Raw genomic sequence first — 22,856 nt, 5'->3', positions numbered from 1 at the left:
CACCTGATATAAACCCTCAAGTTATGACATTGTCAGTTTGTTATAGACTCATGAGTTTGTGAACACCTGATATAAACCCTCAAGTTATGACATTGTCAGTTTGTTTTAGACCCATGAGTTTGTGAACACCTGGTATAAACCCTCAAGTTATGACATTGTCAGTTTGTTATAGACTAATGAGTTTGTGAACACCTGGTATAAACCCTCAAGATATGACATTGTCAGTTTGTTTTAGACTCATGAGTTTGTGAACACCTGGTATAAACCCTCAAGATATGACATTGTCAGTTTGTTTAAGACTAATGAGTTTGTGAACACCTGATATAAACCCTCAAGTTATGACATTGTCAGTTTGTTTTAGACTCATGAGTTTGTGAACACCTGATATAAACCCTCAAGTTATGACATTGTCAGTTTGTTTTAGACGCATGAGTTTGTGAACACCTGATATAAACCCTCAAGTTATGACATTGTCAGTTTGTTTTAGACCCATGAGTTTGTGAACACCTGATATAAACCCTCAAGATATGACATTGTCAGTTTGTTTTAGACTAATGAGTTTTAATATTCCTTAGTTTTATTTCGTCTCTCATTTACAATCTCAGAATTCTAGAGATACCAGAAAATCAAGTTACAATTTTTGGTGTATAATGAGAAAAATTTTGCCAATTATCTATTGGGTTACTTTACACAATCGTTGTTAATCTCTGGTTAACTTGTTGAAATGTACTTTTAAATTATTTATTTATGTATTTCTCTGTCCTGAATAATCTTGCATTTATTAGTACTGTATTCCCTTCATGTAATTTTGTCATTTTAGCGTGTTTTTTTTACATTGTCATAAAAGTGTGAGGTTTTGCTAGCCACATTACCAGGTTCAAACTACCATTTTTCTTTAAATGTCCTGTACCAAGTGTCTAATAGTTTGTTTCTAAATTTGTTGCATTGTTGTTTGCTTTTTGTTGTTTTCCTCTTATATTTGATGTGTTTCCCTTGGTTTGAGATTGTTACCCAGATCTGTTTTCTCTTAATCCATTTATGACTTTTGAACAGCAGTATGCTACTGTTGCTTTATTTTTTCTAAGCTTGTATTCCAACTTATTAAAACCACAAATGCTTAAGATTTGAATGATTGTAACATAGAATCAGGAAGAAAAGAAGATATAACAAGCACAGCAGGCAACCAAAGTTATGATTATTTATTGTTATAAAAATCACTGAATGATCTATCAATAAAAAAATATACATCAAACTAAATTATAAGATTATGATGATCTATGTTTAAAAGAATCACTTTTCTTGACATCACCACTTAAACATGCGACTAGCAGTTAAAAGGCAAGCATTAAATCAAAAATAACAACACTATGTACTTTTAAATTTCTACATAGTATAATACTTTAAAATCTTGTGTTGACTTTTTTGCATGAAATATGTAAAATAATCAAATCTTCCAAGTGAAATGTTCTGACAATCTGGTATAAAATAAATTACATTACAGTGTAAACTTAGTTATCTGACACACTTGGAGACCAGAAAAAAAAGCAGGGTGTGGGAATATTAAAGTTTTTTCTGCAAGGATATGCATATTTTCGGACCATGCAAATGTGTCGGTTAAAGCAGGATGTTTGAATACTCATGTGTTTGATTAGGCAGGTTACTCTGTATATGCATTTATATCATTCAGTTATTTGTAAGTTTGACCCTTGTCATAAGAAGTTTTGCATATGTGTGGGAATAGAACCTACTAAGGACTAAGGGATTTAAAATGATTTTTTGGCATGTATTTATACAAATTTAAATTTGGCTTTTAAAACTTCTGTCTGCTGTACCTGATGGTCATTATATTGTATGGTACTAACAGGACAATTAAAACTACAACCATAAACAAGTCTTTGGGTTTTGCCTTCAATAGTTCGGGCTCGTTGAATTGTTAAATACATCAATAGATGCAATGTTTATATAATAAATTACATTACAATCATGATATTAAAAATACTTATTTACAGATGCTTTGAAGAGAGCTAATGATTGAAACCACACAATTGTACTGTGGTAGTGTGAAAAACAAACTTAAAAATGTGCTAAACATAATTCTTTAAACAGTAAAATAATGATAAAAATATAGAATGATTAAACAGAAAAAAATCAATTACCTAAACACTACAGTAATCTTTAAAAGAGAAATAAACAAGAATGTGTCCAAAGTACATGGATGCCACACTCGCACTATCATTTTCCATGTTTAATGGACCGTGAAATTTGGTAAGTACTGTGGATTCATTTTTATTCGTGGTATACCAATTTTCGTGGGTTTCGTGGGTCACAGCGAACCACGAATTTAAGAATTCAACGAAGTATAATCCCGATAAATATGTATGGAGCCGGATGATTATTTCCGGTTGTGTTATGCAGTTCTAGTATAGTGTTGAATAGCGATGAACATTGTAACTTAGCACGTGTTTTTTTTATTGAAAAAAGATACAAGTATTTTAATTAAATCAATAATAAATATATCGAATATCAGTGATAATTTCCTTTTTAAAACTGATTAAAACTGTTCATGGAAAATAACTGCAAGTTGTTAACTACCGTGTCAAAGTTTGGTTTACTAGTGATTGCACATCAATAGGATTAAGTACGGGGATATTGCCCGTAGGTAATATGACAGGACCATTTTTTTTTAAGACTGTTTATTATATCGTGATTAGGGAAATGAGCTTTCAATCATAAAGTTTTGACTGCCCTATAGAATTCCGACAAGCATTTATAAATTGTAAAACAAACAAATAATTAGTTGTCTTTGTCCATTATTGCAATAGAAGTATTCAATGAACACTTTAACCTAAAATGACCAAGCGAGGATTTTGACAATTCAAAACTTTTTCAATGGATTCCTTCTGTTTTGTTTGTTTTATTACTGATCAAACCAAGGAGGTTATATAATCTTCTTAATCATAAAGAAATTCACGAATTACGTATCTGATGGGTTTTTTTTTGTAATCAGTGATCCACGAATTTACGTATACCACGAAACACCTTTTTTCTCTATCCACGAAAATTGATACCCACGAAAATAAATGAATCCACAGTAATCTAATTTGGCATTAAAATTAGAAAGATCATGTCATAAGCAATATGTGTACTTAGTTTCAAGTTGATTGGACTTCAGTTTCATCAAAAACTACCTTGACTAAAAACTAGAACCTGAAACTTGCACTTTCATTTTCTATGTTCAGTGGACCTTGATATTGGGGTCAAAAGTCTAATTTGGTCTTAAAATTAGAAAGATCATATCATAAGCAACATGTGTTTCAAGTTGATTGGACTTCAGCTTCGTCAAAAACTACCTTGACCAAAAACTTCAACCTGAAGTGGGACAGACAGAGGAATGGATGCACCAGAAAACATAATGCCCCTCTACTATCTTAGTTGGGCCATAAAAAAATCATTAAAATTACCAGGCTTATATTTTTGTATTGGTTGGCAGATTCCTTTTTGTCTACAAAAGACTACACAGTGACACTTGAAACAAAAAGTTAAAAAGCTGAAGAGGACCCAAAATTAAGAAATTAATAAAAAAGAAAATGGATACATTAAACTAACAAAAATAATTTCAACCAATAAATTCTTATTAGATTTAAGAGGGAACCTGAATTAATTAAAACTACAGTCAGTCATTACAATGGCTACCAAGGGATACTACAAGCCAAATGTTTAAAATAATGAAATTGAAAGGAGAGATTTGTAATGCAGTAATTTCCAATGTAATCTATGGTAATACCCTTAAGTCATTCCCATTAAAAAGAAATAGAAAGAGATTCTTTTTACAGCCAGTGTCTCCTGGCCTGGATGGAACTTTAGACTGTGAAAAACAATTACTGGTAGCATGATTCTTTTCAGAAATCTATAATAATTGTCAACATAAAAAAAAAAACTTTTGATACCTCTTTGAATAAAACCTATTGAATGGCCTATCTTTTGTCTTTCTTGATTGGTTACTACTAGAAGAGGAGAAGGCATAATTAGGCCACTCATGCTAACATTTAAAATCGATAATGAAAACTTAAAATCTGCCACTGCAAAATTGATGGTACTTAAAATAGGGCCAGAAATTTGCCTTGATACAAGCCAAATACAGACCCCTCCTTGATTTCATCTAAATGATTCTTTAACAAGGATTTGAGAAAGAACCTGTTATTAAAGTAAGCTAATTGAAACTATCTAACAATGAGTAAAACTATAGTTGAATATTATGTAAGGCCTTTAAACAGAACTTATAGCTCCCTAATAACTAATAACAAACATTTTGGTACAGATTATGGCAAATGGACTAAGACAAAATGTAAGAGCAGCCTTGTTAACACAGACATTAACTTTAAAGTTATTACATTTTATCATCATTAATCATCACAGAGAGCTTGTGTAATATAAACCACAACCTTACTTCTTAATTCATCTGATATACATGTACACATATATATACATGTACACATATATAAAAACAAGTGTTTTCTTCCCTGTAAATCTTTGTACACTCACAAGCATTAATTTGCTCACATGAATATGGTTGTGTATGTTGGCACCTTTGATTTGATCACTGGTAAGGCTTCCTGGAAGAGTGAAAAAAAAGATAAAAACTTTTAATCAATCATTAAATATATAATATTACTTGTGTTGATCGAACAATTTTTGAACTGTTTGAAGCAGATGTCTTAAGTAAAAGATTTTTCTTTATATACTCACTATACATTTCAAATGATTACATCCAAAATCAGATGGTTAACTACAATTACCTTGATCTTTGACCTAGTGAATTCAAAATCAAAAGGGGTGTATTGTCATTTCATTGAGCATTATCAAATCTGATATGGTAAAAGACAATCATACGGTTCATAAGACATGTGGAAATTAAATTTCATTTTATTCATATCTGCTATGACCTTGATTTTTTCATCCTAAAATCAAAACATTTCTTCTTCATTCCTTGAAACAATATTTACCAAAGTTTATAAATAGTTAGACAAACGAAAAGAAAACATATGAAAACCAAAATGTAAGCACTGATCCCCAAATCAGCTAGATCATTCTGTTCGAAATGGGTATCATCCTACGAATTTTTGCAATTATATTCTTAAAGTCTCAAACAATTTTGTTTTAGACTAAAATATATACCTCTGGGCATCATTTATAATATCACAAACCAAGTTTTACACTGTTGCAACTCAACTAAATAATACATTGCTTATTCCCACTTAGAGTATAAGTTCATTAATTTATAACAAGACTAACCTTTCCCCCATTTTGTTCAAAAGTCTGTAATGCTGTTGTAATTTTATCTCTAAACTTTTTATCCATCATTCTTTTGGAAACCTGAAAAATTTAATTTCCTTTTAAGATAATGTTCATTCATAACTTATTTGTTTAGTTGTGTTATGGCTATTACCTTATACTAATAATACTGGATCAAATTAATTAAACAATGAAATCGGAAGTTAGTACATAAGGCAGTTAGGAACTTGCAATTGTTTGTCTTATATGGATTTTTTGGACAGAAATAGTTCATATTAAACATGTTAAGGGGGCTCGCGGGTCTAAATCATTTTTTTTTAATTCAATATAGGATTTCTCTACATTTTTGTATAAATGAACTTTATCTTATACCTAATAGAAAAATAAAATAAAATAATGGGGTCTCCGTTCATTTACGCACACAATCTGCCTTCAAAAGAAACATACATTTTGGATAATATCCCTTTTTTCTGTTGAACTAATAGCAGAAATAGCGGTAATATAGAAATAAAAAAATAACTAAATTACAGAAATCACTTACATTTTACAATTATTTAATTTATGTACAGCTTCTTCGAAAACAACAAAAAATATAGGTCACCAATGAGTTATAAAGATATTTCAATTTTAATGTCAATAAATGGCATTTTTTCACCAAAGGGAGATAATTGGGAGCATTTTCAATGGTATCTACATTTTGAAAGTCACCTGGGGCCAACATGAATCAATTTTTTGGAATGATTTTTGTACCATATCATAAAGTAACAAATACTAATGGTAACAAATAAAATTTGTAATGAAAAATAAATGTTTATTTTTTTTCTGAAAATCTTATACCCGCGAGCCTCCTTAAAAGGTAAATGGGAAACACATTTGTTTAGACACACATGTTTTTTGTGATATACTGTGGATTCATTTATTTTCGTGGCTACCAATTTTCGTTGAATAAGAAAAACACACATGTTTCGTGGATATTTAATTACGTGGTTTGCTTACAAGCCTATAGAAATTTTGTTATTCGTTGAACATTAATTTCGTAGTTCACCTGTACCCAAGAAATACACGAAAAATGGTATCCAATAAATAATAATGAATCCACAGTACCTCATGTTGGCCCATGGAAGTCTTTTCTGATTTAATTATTTCAAAAGTTGCTGTCACAAAAATATACACTGTATATCCTCTTAATCTATTTGAACAAGAACAAAAAACCATTAACGTTATAAAAGATGTATGATAATGGTCTTGTTGTGATATAATAAAATATATTATGGAAAGAGGGATAAGATTGGAACCAGGTGTTACCTAGCAACATAGTCAAATCATGGTGTGAAATTTTAGATGATTTATGCAATAGTCTGAAATAGCTATTTTTGGCATTACCAATTTTCTAAACACTGACATACAACATTATTTCTTTAAAAACTTTTATCCAGTGATTTTGCTGAATCATTTCAGAAACATGTTTTGTAAGCAGGAACATGTGATCATATCTAAAGTTTGATTTATTAAATGATATGAGCAAATCAGCCCTGCAGTGTTGCAGTCTGATATTTAACAAATTTCTATCAAACTCACAGGAACAAGAAGATTTTTGAGATGTGGGTTTAAGTGAGGTCCTGTCAGATTACTTAATTGTATTGTGGCATCTAGTCCTGCTGCAAATACATCACTGTTTTTGTTGCCCTGAAAAAAATCACAAATCACATCAGATCAAATATTATTTGCAAATGTCTTGCCATGAAATATATATTGTTATAAAACATGGTGATGACATTAAGACAGCATATCAGCAATAAGATAACTACAAAAAATATTCAATGTGTCAATGTATTATTGTTAGCAATCACCAATTAGACATTTATTTTAGGAAGATATCATTTATTGAAGGTTTAAGTTTTTTTCTAGGCACTCCAGCTTCCTCTACTAAAAAAATGGCCACTAAATAGCCTAAAAGGGTTGCTTAAATGTTTTGTTGAAAACACAAAAATTCAAATTCTAATGAGCACAATTTCAAGGTGGTGTGACAATGGCTTCATGTTAAATTGACAGTTAAACCACCTCAAACCAAATCTTTAATAACCTTAAGTATAGACTATTGGTAGAAATGATAATACTCACTAGGGCAGCTCTAAGACCATAGCAGACTTTTGGCAGAAGTGGTAATACTTTCTCAATGGCACCATTGGATTCTAACATTTCTTTAAAACCTGTCCTTGCAACAAATGAGTATGGATGTATGCTTTCTTGTAGACCCTTTATCATAAAATAAAAAAAAACATTATATGAGAAAAATGCGTTATTCTCAATGACCATGATGGCATTATCTTAGTTTTACTTTATTTATCAACAAAAGTGACACATGTGTATTAATACTAAAACAATTGTTGATATGCAATTTTATTATTTTAAATGACAATTCACAATTTCTATTCACTGAAAAGAGTCTTTCAGACTGAATGCTGACATCTTATAATCCTTTCCATTATTAAACAAGTTTCTTTATTCTCAGAATGATATATCATAACTTAAAGTGATATCAAGTGATATCAAACTATGACCAATACCAACTCCTAGTAAAACCTGTAGATAGCATATTTATGCATTTATGCAGACAGGTATATATATTGTCATTGATATGGTTATATTTATAAATTTACTGTTTACAAATTTTTGATTTTTTTGAAATACCAAGGTTTTTTTTACTCAGGCATAGATGTAACCTTAGCTGTATTTGGCAAAATTTTTAGGAATTTTGGCATGGTCCTCAATGCTCTTCAACTTCGTAATTTATTTTGCCTTTTTAACTTTTTTGGACTTGAGCGTCACTGATGAGTCTTTTGTAGACGAAATGCACGTCTGGCGTATATACTAAATTTGGTCCTGGTATCTATGATGAGTTTATTTAAATATGAAAAAGACAATTCAATTTTGACATTCCTGATAGCAGCTGGTCTATCATGTGTTAACAAATAAAATAGAAATGAGAAAGGTATCAAAGAGAAAACAACCTGACCAAAGAACAGAAAACAGCTCAAGGCCACCAATGGATTTTCAACACATGGAGAAAATCATGCACCCCAAGGAGGGCTATACTATAGTGTATACATGTATGTAAATAAGATTGAGAGTAATGAGTTTACCCCAAATTTAGACCTAATTTATTTGATGTAGGTCAATACAAGTAGTTTATCACATTGATATCATTTCAAGACAGAATTAATATGTGATTTCCTTTGAAAGTAAATTATCACACACCATCTTAGCTGTAGAGTACTCTTGACACAATATACAAATGTAACATATGAGTTTGAGATACTTTTATCTTTGTATGGCCTTATTAAGTGGTAAAAATTATAAATAAATGTCCGCATTTCTACAGTTATATCTTGCAATCTGAAAATTTCAGATTTCAGTTACAACTAAAATAGATGATCGTACCTCAGATAGAGTTACTAACACAGGATCAAAAGGAAGCTGTTCTGGAGGAGTATCCCATCCTAATTTGTGTTTCACAGATCCATGTTGTAACCTGGATAATTAAACAAGATTAAAACAAACTATATCACTCATTTTTGTTAATGATTTGAAAGGACGCTTCGATTACCAACATGACCACTATTTCCTTAATTTTAGTAAATGAGTTCCTTTAAATAACATAGTTGACTTTACTGTGTGCATCTGATTTTTATTTTATAAAACTGAACATGTTTGTCTCCAAACTATTTTAAAATTGTATCAACTGCCATGAAAATTAACCTGAATATTTTCTTTCTTCTTGTACAAGTTCTATACCTCAGTTCATATACAAATTTTTACTTGATTGATGGAAACATTTGATGAAATAATCTTACTATGTACAATGATGTAGCATAACATCTTTAAACATCTTTGAGGATTACCATTAATGGCACATAAATATAAATCATACTTTGATATTACTTCTACAAAATCAATTCTAAAGGTTTTTAAATAAAACAATGTGTATACACAGATTGGCAAAACCACGAAATCAAATATCCACGAAAATGCAAATTTTCCTCAATCCACGATTTATAACTGATACCCACAAAAATAAATGAATCCACAGTAACACACTGGGTTCTTAATAAAGGCAGCAGCAAAAGAAGGTAGCATATCTGTGATAAACTAAGTCTATATTTAATTATATGCTGACAAAGTAGAATCTTGATAGGCTGGCAGATTTAATCAATTTATATAATTTTAAAGAATAGCAGTTATTAGATATATATCAGAATATTAATCTTCCTTCTTAATCAAATATGCCAATACATGTATAATGAACCTAAATATTTGTGTTTGTGACTGTAAATTGAGAAATATTACTGCAATTTTTTTAATATAGACAAAGAAGCAAGTTAATTATTGAGATTTCAGGAAATCTGGCTGCATACTGTTATATGAATCAGATATCAGTGATTCAGTATTTTTGCTTTACAATAAACAAGTTGAATTACTCACATTAATGAAAACCTTGCAGTTACTTCTGAATTTACAGTATTATGATAAAGAACAAACCTGCATGGTACCCCTCCCTTTGTATAGACAGCTGCAAATGCCGATTGACCCTTTAATGATGAACTAAACTGAAAATATTCATTACATAATAAAACTAATTAATTCAAACATACTATTAACAGTAACATACCCTCAATCATGTCAATTGACAATAGTCATGTGCATTGTGGAAGTGTTCTTACTGGAGCCCAAACCAAAGACTAAAATTGTTATATTAGTTGCTTCTTTATTATTTCGACTGTCCTAAGTCTGTCAGGAGCTTGTTTTTCCGTTGTTGTTTTTTGGTGTGGTTAATAAGCTTTTTTTGTATTTGTTTGTTATGTTAATTAGACTTATTTTCCTGGTTGAATTGTTTTAAACATGTCATATCATGGGCCCTTTATAGCTTGCTGTTCAGTGTGAGCAAGGCTCTGTGTTGAAAGCTGTACTTTTACCTATAATTGTTTACTTTTTTAAAGATTGTGACTTGAATGGTTACTTTACTTACTGTTAGTTGTCTAATTAGCACTAATCACATCTTCTTATTTGTATTATATATAATAAGTATTCGGCATTAAGAATATTCCTTAAACAATGTTAAATTATGAAACAAATTCACAAAATCATGATAAACAGAATCACAGACAATGGATATAAACAAGTGCCTATGAATAAAACTTTTTATTGTGAATGTTCTCCTATTTATGTATATGTGCAGACTATATCATATATGACTATTTCATACAAACAATATATATTGACTATTAATTGCGACTTTTTCCCCTACATTCGGTGAAAAAGTGGGGCGATTTGTCATGCTGAAGTTTACAAAAATTCCACTTACAGGGTCTACTGTTTTAGGGTTTAATTTATCTGATGGTTTATACACTCTTGTGCTGGCAGAGCTTTCTGATTTTGAACTTGCTGCTTTGTTTGCACTAAAAAGTGGTGTTCTGGATGGCAAACCTCCTGACCCCAGCCTTTTTTGTCCTGATGTTGCCATCAATAATTCAAGTTGTGAATTAAGCTATTAAATTCAACATGATTTTTTGTAAGATCGAATATTTAATTTAACTTTGTTGTTGACTTCGTCTGCATTCAATTTAAAACTGGTTCTAAAATATGATTTTGAAGCAAGAATAACACTGAATAAATACCGTAAACCAGTCTTTTAAAAACCGGAAGCATTTTTCCGGAAGTACACTGTTTCTACGACAATATATCCATCCGCATTTTAAAATTTTTAAACCATTTTGTGGCATAACTGTAACAACTACGTTGCTTTTTCTGTTGAAATGAAAAATAGATATCAATACATCCAGAAAAAAACTGCATCACGTTCTAAATTGAAGGAAAATTCAAGTACTAGCTTTTGAACTATTTTGTAGCGAATTCGTAAACCGACTTACTACGAAAATCCAAACAACATGGCGTCTGCTGAACAGTTATGTGCTCTTTAAAATAAAAAAAATCCAAATAAATAGCAAATATGGATACTAGTATAAGAACTCTCTTGGCTGCAGCACAAAAACATGCAGGTACATCAATGCATAATAGTTTAAAATTGATTGTCCTTCTGAGAACTAGAAAACGTCCTCATATTTTAAAAAATAAACACTCAAATTTTGAACAGTTTTTTTTTAAACTTTCAACTTCAAGGATACAAAATATACTTATGCAGACGGGAAAATGAAATGTCAGTTTACACGATTAAAAGTGCAGTCCTAAGATGAAATAAATCTATGATTAGTTCTTAATTTACTTTTTAAATAACAACATGAAAAATGTTTATGAATATTACATAGATGCCAACCCCCTTTTGACACAATCAGTAACAAACTATCAAATTTTCCGTATTTTTGAAAAGTTTTCAGTAATCAATCATAAACGTGCATTTACCAATAAAAATTACTGACGAGTGGTTGCAAAGTGATGTGCACTAAAATTTGTCTTTTAACATGTTGTCTGTAGTATGCATTCCATTCAATAATTGTTCAGATGTTCTCTACTTGTACATTTTCGTTTTGTCAAGGAGAAGAAGAGAAAGGGGGAAAGTTACTTCATAAAATGCAAGTTTGCCTCTTCGGAAGTCAGTTAGTTACCCAACAATAGGTTGATAACTCCCGAGAAACCGGAAGTATTACATTGGCGTTTTCTAAATACCGGACCAGGACGGAACAGTAATGATAAAAATCCGCGTTTTACAAAATTGAACGGCGATGATTGGGAATCCGTAACTATTCGACTTTGACCGTAATAGCGTAGTTTTAATCGCAAAATCGGAAAAACTACGGAAAAATCGTAATGGTTGGCATCTATGATATTATTAAATAATTAAATTAAAGCAAGTTAACTCGTACCAACGGAAACTCGTACCATGTTAACTCGTACCAAAAAAGTTAACAAGTACCACTGGAATGTCGTACCACTGCAAACTCGTACCATCAAAAATATATTAAAAATTACGAATATTTTATGTTATTTTTTTTGTAAACTTAATAAAATTAATGTTGAATTACTTGAATTTTATACTGGATTTTATAGACAAAAATACGAATGTTTTTCTAAAAAGCTTTATTTTTTAAGCTGATATTTCAAAGTAGTTATAATCCAGAAGAAAGAAAAAAACATTGCTTTAACTGTACCTTAAGATGCTGTAATCCATGATCACAAATTGAATGCTTATTGAAAGCCATGTGCTTTTTGGCGGGAAAATTCAGGAACAGGAAACGGTTACATTTCATTGTAAGGCCACACCAATTTGATTCCTTGTTCAACGGACCCGCCCGCACCTATTTTTTTCAAAACAGATTTTTTTTATTTTTATTATATTCCCGCTTCCCGCATCCGGAAATGAAATCATGTCCATTTCCCGCATCGTTTTTTTTGGTAAATATAATGTAAAGATCTCAACATTTGTTTTTTTAAATCACAGTCTAGCCTTTATATAACGATTTTAAACCTATCAGCACCCCACAACACTGTAAATATCTGCGAGAATATTTGTTTCAGAATGGAGCCAATTTATTCCAAGCGAGAGTGCTCCGATATAAATAGAAATACCAGTACAGAACAAAACGTTGGTTTCTTTCCCCCTAACTTATATTCCCTATAAAAAAAATGTTCGTTGTTAAAATAAAGTACAAAGAACTTCTGAAGGATTTGCCTTCAACTGCAATTATAATGTATGGTGACGGTCATACCCGCTGCAGGTTTGTGCACCTGTCCTGGTTGATTCAGAGACCTGTCGTTCAGCAGTTATCGTTTGTTGATGTGGTTCATTGGTAAATTTTTCCCGTTTGGAAATATAATTTAGATCGTTGGTTTTCCTTTTCGAATTGTGTACAATACTAAGTTGTGGTCCCTTATAGCTTACTGGTTGGTCTTGATCAAAGCACTGTGTAAAAGGCCGTACTGTGACCTATTATATGTTATTATCAGGTTGGGACTAACCCTCCCTCAGACAAGGGCCTTGAAGGGGTAATTTTACCATGTTTACTGTTCAGTCTGTTGTAGAAAAGAAAATAGAAATACTTAGGATTTGTACAGTGCTACTATACAAAACCTTTGACAACTTAGAATTTTTTACTCAAAAAGAGGAGAAATACATTATATTTTAAACAACTTTTCTAAAAGAGGGATGGGTCCACTTATTTTAAATAATATTAAACTGTTAAAGTAAATGTGTTAACATGGTTAAAGTCCAGGAATATAACAAAATGCTTGGACATGTTTTGACCATTTAATACCAAATATATAGTTCTTTGGGAAAATATAAGCCCTTTTGTACTTAAAGTGTTTTTACAAAAAATTATGACTTTAATACTTTGACCCCTCATAAAAGGGATATTCATAACATTAAGGGGTTGTTCTGAACCTGATTATGACTTGGATGGAGAATTGTCTCATTGCCAGTCACACATACATAGACCAGATTTAATTATTCAATTTTTTCTTGTCGAACAGGGAAAAATACTTCATAAATTAAAGAAATGTCAAGGTACAAGTGATAAATCAAGTTTTAATATAGTCAAAACCTACTATTTTATGTTTACAAAAAAAAATTATAATCGCTCGCCTTTACTTTTTAAGCTTCGCCTCAAAAATTTGCAAATTAAATATTTTTTTATTAAAATTTTCAAATCGCTCGCTCGCCCCAATTTTTGGAGTCCAAAAATCCGTAGAACAAGAAATTAAATTGGTGTGGCCTAACTTGTTATTTATAAAAAGTAAAAATTTCAATTTCTTAATCATTTTGATTAAGTGCTAGAATTTACATGTATTCATGAAAAATTAATTTGGAATGATTAAAAGATCATTAAAAATTAAATTCAATAATAATCAGTAAAAGTTTTAAAAAGTCAAAGGAGACAACAAAGCAAATCTGCCACAGTATTTTCTATCCAATAGACAGGGAACATTAGCTGCAAATTGGTCATTGTACTTTTAAATTATATACATTTTACAGACTTGAGAGGTATTGAGTTAAAGTAAATAACAAACATCATTAAACACCATTTAAATAAGTTGGTACGAGTTAGCAGTGGTACGAGTTTGCATTGGTACGAGTTTTTGTAAAGTGGTACGAGTTGACGTTGGTACGAGTTTACAATGGTACGGGATAACTATAATTCAATTAAAGCGGGGGACTTAGTTTAACAAAGGACCCTATGGGAAATGCATACAAATGACTTCTTTTAGAGAACCACTGAATGGAATGAAACCAAACATGGCATGAATGTTCCTTATGAGGTGCTTCTACATCTACATCATACGACGATCACTGAGGTGCTGACCAAGTGTTGTTACTTTGTTGCTGATCCATCATCGAAGATGGCTGCCAGCGGGGAACTAAGTTTAACATAGGACCCTATGGGAAATGCATACAAATGACTTCTTTAGAGTATCACTGAATGGAATAAAACCAAACATAGCAGGAATGTTCCTTGTGAGTACGTACTGACCAAGTGTTGTTACTTTGTAGCCGATCCATCATCCAAGATGGTTGCCAGCGTTGGACTTAGTTTAACATAGGACCCTATGGGAAATGCATACAAATGACTTTTTTTTTAGAGAACCACTGAATGGAATAAAACCAAACATAGCATGAATGTTCCTTATGAGGTGCTGACCAAGTGTTGTTACTTTGTAGCCAATCTATCATCCAAGATGGACGCCAACCGGAGACTTAGTTTAACATAGGATCCTATACAATATACATACAAATTTCTTCTTTTAGAGAACCACTGAATTGAATGAAACCAAACATGTTTGTTCCATTCCTTTTGAGGTGCTGGCCAAGTGTTGTTACTATGAAGGCAATTTTTTTTTAAAAACATAATTCAAAAACCCATGGAAGGTCAGGTGAGCAATACAGGCTCTTCAGAGCCTCTAGTTTAATTTACTCTGAACATTCAAGTCTGACAGGTTTAGACTTTTATTATCATGGCTCGATATAATTTGTATTAAAATGTTGTTATGGTATTTTTCAGGGCCAGAAAAAAACCAGCCACTACATCAAGCTTACAGTTTGTTGAGAAATGTAGCTGAGAGTAAACCAGCAATAGATGCCCCAGAATCTTTTGGTCCAGATCTTTATGTCATATGTGCTGAAACTGCATTTCAGGTACAGTTTTACCCCTAAAAATATGAAATGATATATAATATTTCCTAACACAGAAAACAAAGATTTTTTATATGAATTTATGGACCTTTAAAAACACTTTTTCTTTTTACAAAATTGCATTATATATACCAACTTTAGAACATGTGTTTTAATTTTTGAATAAGACACCAAATAAAATAAAAGTTAACAACAATAGTACAGCCTTCACAATGAACAAAATCCATACTGTATAGTCAGCTGTAAAAGGCCCCTAAATGTAAAACAATTCAAAAGATAAAACTAACTGGAGATCACACCAAAAACACTACAAATTTGTAAACCTGTGACTGTGTTTTTATTGCTTTCCTTATAAAGATAAATTTTTTTTTTTAGATTTGTTAGAAGAAGCTGGATTTATATATTGTACATTTGTATTTGAATTTCCCCCATATTCAAAATGTATTGATACCTATGCTACATGGGTTAATATTTAACATGCATTTAATATCATGATAATTCAATATTGTCTGTTACAGAATGGGTTAACTGAGATGGCAAGGGAGTGTTTGAAGATGTACTTTATGAAACCACCACCAGGAAACCAGTTTCTGTGTCGAGCTTACCTGTGCCAGGCACAATTGTTGGCGCCTAAAGAAGCTAATGATCCTGTAAGTCATTTAGACTTTTAACAATACTAAATAATTTAATTTTAAATGTAACGCGTCTTCTGATTGGCTGACGTTATTTTGTTATCAGCCCATAGACATAATTTAGTCATGTGACTGTGACATCAACATTTTTCATGGTTTCTACGGTTCAAAATAGAATTTAGAATTAAATTATAAGAAATGACTAATATTTTTTCTGTCTATTCGAAATAATATAAAAAATGTGGTGCACACTGTTAAATAACCTGCTACACACGTTATTCAGTGAGCCCCACATTTGTGATGTTATTTCTTCATAGACAGAAAAAATATTACAGTCTTTCCTTAAATATAATTGATGATCTTTATATTCTAAATTTTGAATACATAAAACAGAAAGACAAGTTCAACTGTTCAATGATGTTGATAAACTTTTTCAGAGTTATCCAAAGAAATCAAGATGATCAAATATTATCAGATTTGACTCATATTAAGCTCTGAAGTGATTGTCATATGATTATGTTTTATTAACAGAAAATAAGAGTTTCCCAGTGACAATAATAAACATAAAGTCTTAATTTAATAGGTACATTAAAGTAGTTGCCATCAGTAGTTTATTGGAGAATTTACATGCTTTCTCTGTGTTTTAATACTTCTGATAATAGCACGAATTGTAAGTGCTTTATAAAAAAATTGTTGGGTACACTCAATATATGATAAATGCACCTACATTTTTGTACCTGATGTTTCTACTTGGAACAAGGACATTTCTATTGAGTTATTCAAGCATTATTTTTTCAATATTGTGTTATTGTAGGAACAGTTAGAAAAAGCTGTTGTTTATCTGATAAAAGCCATCAATTTTGCCAAAAATAATCAAAGGTATGTCAAATTAACTCTTTCATAAGTACAATGTAGGCTAGTATTTGCATGTTGATAAAGAGAAATGAGTGGTTACCATTATTAAGAATTTAAGACAGCAAGTAAAAATTAAATGTTTATCAAGATAATCACCATATTATCTTCCTTAATGGACGATAACTTTACTATTTATTAAGCTCAAAATTATTTTGAGTTTAAATGTGGAAAAATAATGAAAAGAAATGCATGATGTGAACCAGTTTTTGCAAAGTTTATATATAGTGTGATACATGACCTTATTATCAATAATTTTTAACATCCATTTCTTTGAATTTTCAGAACAGGCAATCATTAACTTGTTGCATTAATCACCTTCTTATACTGTACCCTTACTTCCACCTAAACCAAGGGTGTTTTGATTTAAATTATTCCTTAATTTTAATTTACATGTAAGAAATAGTAAAATAGACTGGTATATTATTTTCATATTAGAATAACCCAAATTAACATGCATTGTCATTTGTAACAACATAATAAGCCTGAATTCTCTTAGTCAACTTACCTAACCAGTAATGTCAAAGTATTTTACAGTCAGAGGGTCCATGAGTTGATACCATCAATAAATTGCCAAATACCTGTGGCAGTCTGTTCTAGCTGGTGTTAGTTCTTACTCTATTTGATATAAGGTCCTTTAAAGCACATTAAGAAGAGATTTTTTCTAGCTATTTGGGTGATTTTGTAGAAGATAAGTTAACAATGATAGTACTTGTGTCATTAAACCCCTGATTGTGTTAATACTATAGTATTAGTCAAACATTTGTGGAATTTATCAAGTATAAAGGTAAACAGTATCCATAAAACCCAATTGTTACATAAAAAACTTCATTAGAATTTATAATATTTAGTCCAAATACATATGCATGGTGTTGTGATAGTGATAGATTTTTTTATTTATGCAACAGGATTTGGCCCATGGGAGACAACTCTAGCTCCTTAAAAATATTCATTTTCTTCACAAAGTTTATTAAACCTCATGTATTCAGTTTTAACGGATTATACCTTTATCTTTTTTAACCAAATTTTTGTGACAAAAATGATCAGTTATTGATTTGGGGATGTACGGCGGGCGGCAAACAAATTTTGTCAGTGCATTTACTCATGAACCATTCAACCGGAGCTTTTCAAATTTTAATATGTTGTTACAGACAACAAAATGCAGGTTTAGTTCAATAATGAAGATTTTGACTTTTACCGTTCAGGAGTTATGGTTCTTGAAAGATTGAAAAATTGCATTTCCAGTCGTTTCCGTGCATTTACGCATGAACCATTCAACGGGAGCTTTTCAAATTTAAATATGTTGTTACAGACAACAAAATGAATTAAGGTCAAGTTCAATAATGAAGATTTTGACTTTTACCGTTCAGGAGTTATGGTTCTTGAAAGATTGAAAAATGGCATTTCCAGTCGTGTCCTTGCATTTACGCATGAACTGTTCAACCAAAGCTTCCCAAATTTTAATATGTTGTTACTGATGACAAAATGGAGGTCAAGTTCAATAATGACGATTTTTATCCTTCCGTATCAAAGAATTACAGAATTTTGAGTTCTTCATATGTGAAGTCATCAGACATGGTCGCCTATTTCAGGACCTTACAATAGGAAATACAGAAGAAATCAAATAACTGAACGTCATAATTAAATTTTGACCAATTATTTTCTGAGAACATAAATTTCACTAGTGACAAGAATTTCTTTTCTCTTACAGCTCAAGAAACATGAAAATAGCACAAAAATTAGTGGAATTTTATTATTTGAAGTCTTTGGAAAAATTCTTTTGAAGAGAATCCTGGTTTGTAAATATTATATGAAAAAACATCATTCTATTCAATTTTCTTTTCAGATACCATTTTCTGGTCTACAATGCATCAGTGATCTACTGGCAGTTCTGTCGTCCTTTTCTGAAACCCAGATACAGACAATATCTTGCCCACAGCTTACATCAAGTAGTGAAGGCTTTGGATGATATAGATGACCAAGACTTTGAATGGAGAGCTCAGTTGATGATGTAATATAATTTTGAGACCAAATATGTATAATTTTTTTCTATTCAGTCTTGTTGTTAAATGAAAAAATGGAACATTTTATTTTAGTTTATACAGTATTGTAAGTAATAAACATCCCATAGTTGCCTAACTTGCCCTTAATTTCTTCCTATATCAACTTTCAAGGCATACAATTGAATCATGTTCAGTAAAGAAAAGAAAAAAAGGCTGGCTAACATGGACAATTTAAAGAATTTTAAAAAAGTGCAGATAAAATCATAAAATTCCATCCGTAAGGTCAGTATTACCTAGGTAAGTATTATGCCTGCCATTTCAATGTATAACTTTTGTATTGTTCCATTTTACCACAGGTTTAGTAACCAGTCCAAGATATTCAGATGTTATTTTATCTTTTCAGTGCACTTATAGAATGCCATTTAGATGCTGGCAAGAAGACAGATGCCACAGGAATAGCAGGTCCTGCAGCATCATTCATTAAACAGAATGTTCCTCAGCTGTACAAACAAGTGTTTGGCCTCATTGTAAGCTTTATTTAAATGTTATCTTGGAAACTCTCTTACTGGAAAACAAATGTTGTTTCATTGATGTTTAACACTCATCTTTATTTTATAAATGATAATTCTAGTGTGCTAATAGTGTGGTTGTAAGAAGAAAATTGTATGAAAAAGATATATATTGATTCCAACCATTTTGAAATTTTATTGAATAAAAAAAAATAAAGTGTACTTTTGTATTAGTAATTGACATTTGTAGCTCTTTGTATAAATTTATAGCGCATGTGGTTTTCTAACTTCCTGCTTGAGTGTGCCTGGTAAAGATTAATGAAGAAAATATTTAAAAGTATGGGTGATAGATATCAAACAACCAAAGTTTATAAAAAGAATCTGATGACCTCATGGTAAAATGAAAATCATAAGAAAATGAAGAGACAAGTTCATAAAACCGTACAGAGCAAACTAGAACTGTGCAAAACTTGGTGGAACATCTGTGCTCCAGAAGGGTAAACAGATCCTGCCCCATTAGTGGTAAATGTTATATCCCCATCATAATGCTGACATAAAATAAGTTACAATAAAGGAAAAACAACCAACTATTTTTATGGTATTTTCCTTGGAATATTTTTACCAAAAATGTTTGTTTCATTTAAATTTAAGGTTAGAAACCAGTTGCTTGAAGCAGCCAAGTTGCACAAAGATGTGAAAAATTCCCCTGAATTGGCAGTTTATTACAAAATATTGAAATTAAAAGTGTAAGTATAGTATAAACAACTGAGAATTTACGCTTCACTTAATAAAATATTACATCAAAAATCTTTTCCAATGTGAATTTTGAAATTGGAAGACCTTATATAGCATCATGTCCTCACACTAAAATGTCTACATATTGACCTCATGTTACTTTTTGTTCGATGAAAAGAAGAAACTTGAAAATGTAAACTGAAAAAAAGGAGACAAAATGGATACAACAAAAATCAGTTTTGAATAAACAACATGTATAGTTAATAAAATTATAAGCATGAGTAAAATATAGTTACATAAATTGAGGGAACTTCCTTCAGTGCTAAATTCATATTATTATAATAATTCATCTTTTCCTGCAGGGCTAATGACATAAGTGAACCTAGAGACTACTACAGTGAGATGCAACATATTCTCAATCAGATGGGTGTACCACAGACCTTAAACCCCAACAGGGGCAAATCAAGAGCATCACGTCCTACCACAACCACCAGTCCAGCAGGGCGGAGTCAGGAGGAAGAAAGGTATACACATTTATAACCAAAGCTGTTTGTTTGATAGGTTTTACAATCAATGAACTGCTTTTGTCAATGTAAAATTATATTGTTTGCAAACTAGAAAATAGAATAGAGCTCCGATTTACTGAAATAATTTCTCCTGAAGTAAAAAGAATTGTGTGTGTTTCCTTAAAATTTATTTTTTCCATTCATCTTACCCTTGTATGATATGTTTGTTTAATCCTATAGAATCGTAAATGTTAGTTTTGATGGTGAATAATCGATTTTATTGAGTAATTCATTGATTTTTTAAGCATAAAACGACCAAAGTCAATTGGAAAGTAAGCAATGTATTCTTCAAAGCATACTTGCAGTGTAAATTGGAACTGTGAAAAATTTAAAAGCTATAGTGAAGTTAACAATAAAAATGAACAGCATTGGTTTGATTCATCCTATAAAGTATTGAATATATAGAGATTTGTTATTAGATTATCAGCTTCTTCGTCTGGACAACATGAGTCTCGTAAAGAAGTCTCAAAATATCCCTCGTAAGTAATGTGGTGATTAAAATAGGAAAAATCATTCACAATGTGTGGTCATCACAAATTTTACAGCACAGGTTTAAACACACGGTCTATGATAAATCATTTATTTAGGACATTTCTATTTAGTTCAGTTTAAGTTAAAAGAAATCTTTATTTGTAGACATGTATCTTTTTAATAAAAACCAAAGGATAAGTTTTTTACTTTTTTTATATTTGATAAATTTATAGAATTCTACAGACTACTTTTATTGTTTATTAAATTAAGAATTCCCTCAATTTTAAAACTCAAAAACTCTATCTGTCAATCATTATTAGTTTTCACACAAATACCAGTTTTATAGCATGAGTTCTGCACTTTAAATGACAATTACAGGTTGATTTCAAGTAGAGTTGATATGAGGCACTCTGTATGGTTTATACATATCCATAAAAAAAAACTATCTTAAAAAATAGCTAATTAGATATGATTTAATTATGAAAGAGTTTCATTAGCCATGATTTGAAATCAAGATAAATTCAAACTTCTTTATAAGGCTGTGTGACTTGTGGCTATGAAATTGAAGAGAGCAGAAATTTAAATTTGGAAAATATAAGGTTCTTGAAAGTTTTGAGTTTTCCTACACATAGCAGGAACAGAAAGGAAGCTTAAGCATTTGAATAAATGATAATTAATTAAGAAACATAACTTTGATGGTTTTTATCAACAGTTTAGAGGACCTCGATAAAATAATCAGTGAAATAGAATTACCAAAACGTAATGTATCATTTGAGGAAGAAGAACATGATCCAGGGGATGTGTAAGTCGTGGCATGATTCAATAGAATGCTACCATGTGCATGTGTCTAAAAATATGCATGATGTAATATTAGTGATGATTATTAAAGGAAATCAAATGCTAGTTTTGAAATGACATTGTATCTTTAGCCAAAAAGTAATCAGAAAATTTTCTGGGTTTTCGGGACTTCTTTGATGATCTCTAGTGGAGACATGCATTTCTTAAATGTGATAAAAACCAGAAATAAATAGGGAATGTATGGACAAAAAGTATTTTTTGTAGAAAAGAAATTTAACTTGCATTTGTTCTTGGTTTGTAGTATGGTTGGTTCTAAAATGTCCATAGGTAAACAAAGTTCAATGAAAATGCCGGTTGGAAGTCATAGCAAGATGGATCAAAATGCATCTAAACATAGGCTAGATGGCGGGTGTGTCCAAATTAATTGATTTCATGTTTCTTTAGAAGTTTTTTTGCTGTTAAATGAGTTTTGTTGAAACATGGGATTTTTTAAAAATACAATCACTGTTTGTTTAGCTGTTATAAAAGTTCATTTTGTATATTAGAAATAAAGTCTGGTGATTTAAAAAACATAATATGTTATTGCCTTCATTTTAAGCTAGAAGCGTACACAGAGATTTATTATTTGATATATAAGAGTGAATTATAAGTTGATTATATTTGGTAAAGACCTATGCAATATTTTTGTGTACTTTGCCGTTCTTTGATTCTGAACCTAAATGACAAAAAGTTTTCTTCTTGTTTTCTCTCATGCTTTTTGTTTGATTTATTGTTTTCTTAGCATGGATTGTTTATTA

At 30.8% G+C, this 22,856-nt stretch overlaps 2 protein-coding genes across 3 annotated transcripts in view; one reads left to right on the top strand and one right to left on the bottom strand.

Annotated features, from left to right (window-relative positions):
• Window positions 1-1,186: 1,186 nt before the first annotated feature.
• LOC134714883 (PACRG-like protein) lies at window positions 1,187-11,087 on the bottom strand. Of its 2 annotated transcripts, none has more exons than XM_063576543.1 (7): window positions 10,968-11,087; window positions 9,832-9,899; window positions 8,734-8,824; window positions 7,414-7,548; window positions 6,871-6,978; window positions 5,293-5,373; window positions 1,187-4,613 (listed from the first exon to the last, which is right to left on the bottom strand). In XM_063576543.1, the coding sequence occupies exons 1-7, from the start codon at window positions 11,070-11,072 to the stop codon at window positions 4,557-4,559; spliced, it is 645 nt and encodes a 214-aa protein (XP_063432613.1). In that variant the 5' UTR covers window positions 11,073-11,087; the 3' UTR covers window positions 1,187-4,556. The 2 variants fall into 2 exon arrangements, with proteins under 2 accessions (XP_063432613.1, XP_063432611.1); XM_063576541.1 differs by lacking the exon at window positions 10,968-11,087 and adding an exon at window positions 10,655-10,959.
• Window positions 11,088-11,217: 130 nt separating this feature from the next.
• LOC134714882 (cilia- and flagella-associated protein 46-like) overlaps window positions 11,218-22,856 on the top strand; it is a 77,735-nt gene continuing 66,096 nt past the window's right edge. The window contains exons 1-9 of the mRNA XM_063576540.1: window positions 11,218-11,348; window positions 15,303-15,436; window positions 15,952-16,083; window positions 16,880-16,944; window positions 18,824-18,988; window positions 19,384-19,507; window positions 20,141-20,235; window positions 20,587-20,748; window positions 21,974-22,063. Of these exons, the coding sequence (XP_063432610.1) occupies window positions 11,300-11,348; window positions 15,303-15,436; window positions 15,952-16,083; window positions 16,880-16,944; window positions 18,824-18,988; window positions 19,384-19,507; window positions 20,141-20,235; window positions 20,587-20,748; window positions 21,974-22,063 (1,016 nt within the window). The 5' untranslated portion in view covers window positions 11,218-11,299. The remainder of the gene's footprint in view (window positions 11,349-15,302; window positions 15,437-15,951; window positions 16,084-16,879; window positions 16,945-18,823; window positions 18,989-19,383; window positions 19,508-20,140; window positions 20,236-20,586; window positions 20,749-21,973; window positions 22,064-22,856) is intronic.

The sequence above is a fragment of the Mytilus trossulus genome, chromosome 4 (assembly GCF_036588685.1).
Source record: "Mytilus trossulus isolate FHL-02 chromosome 4, PNRI_Mtr1.1.1.hap1, whole genome shotgun sequence".
Classification (NCBI taxonomy): domain Eukaryota; kingdom Metazoa; phylum Mollusca; class Bivalvia; order Mytilida; family Mytilidae; genus Mytilus; species Mytilus trossulus.
Note: the sequence above shows the minus strand (reverse complement) of the source record. Positions and strands in the feature narration are given on the sequence as shown.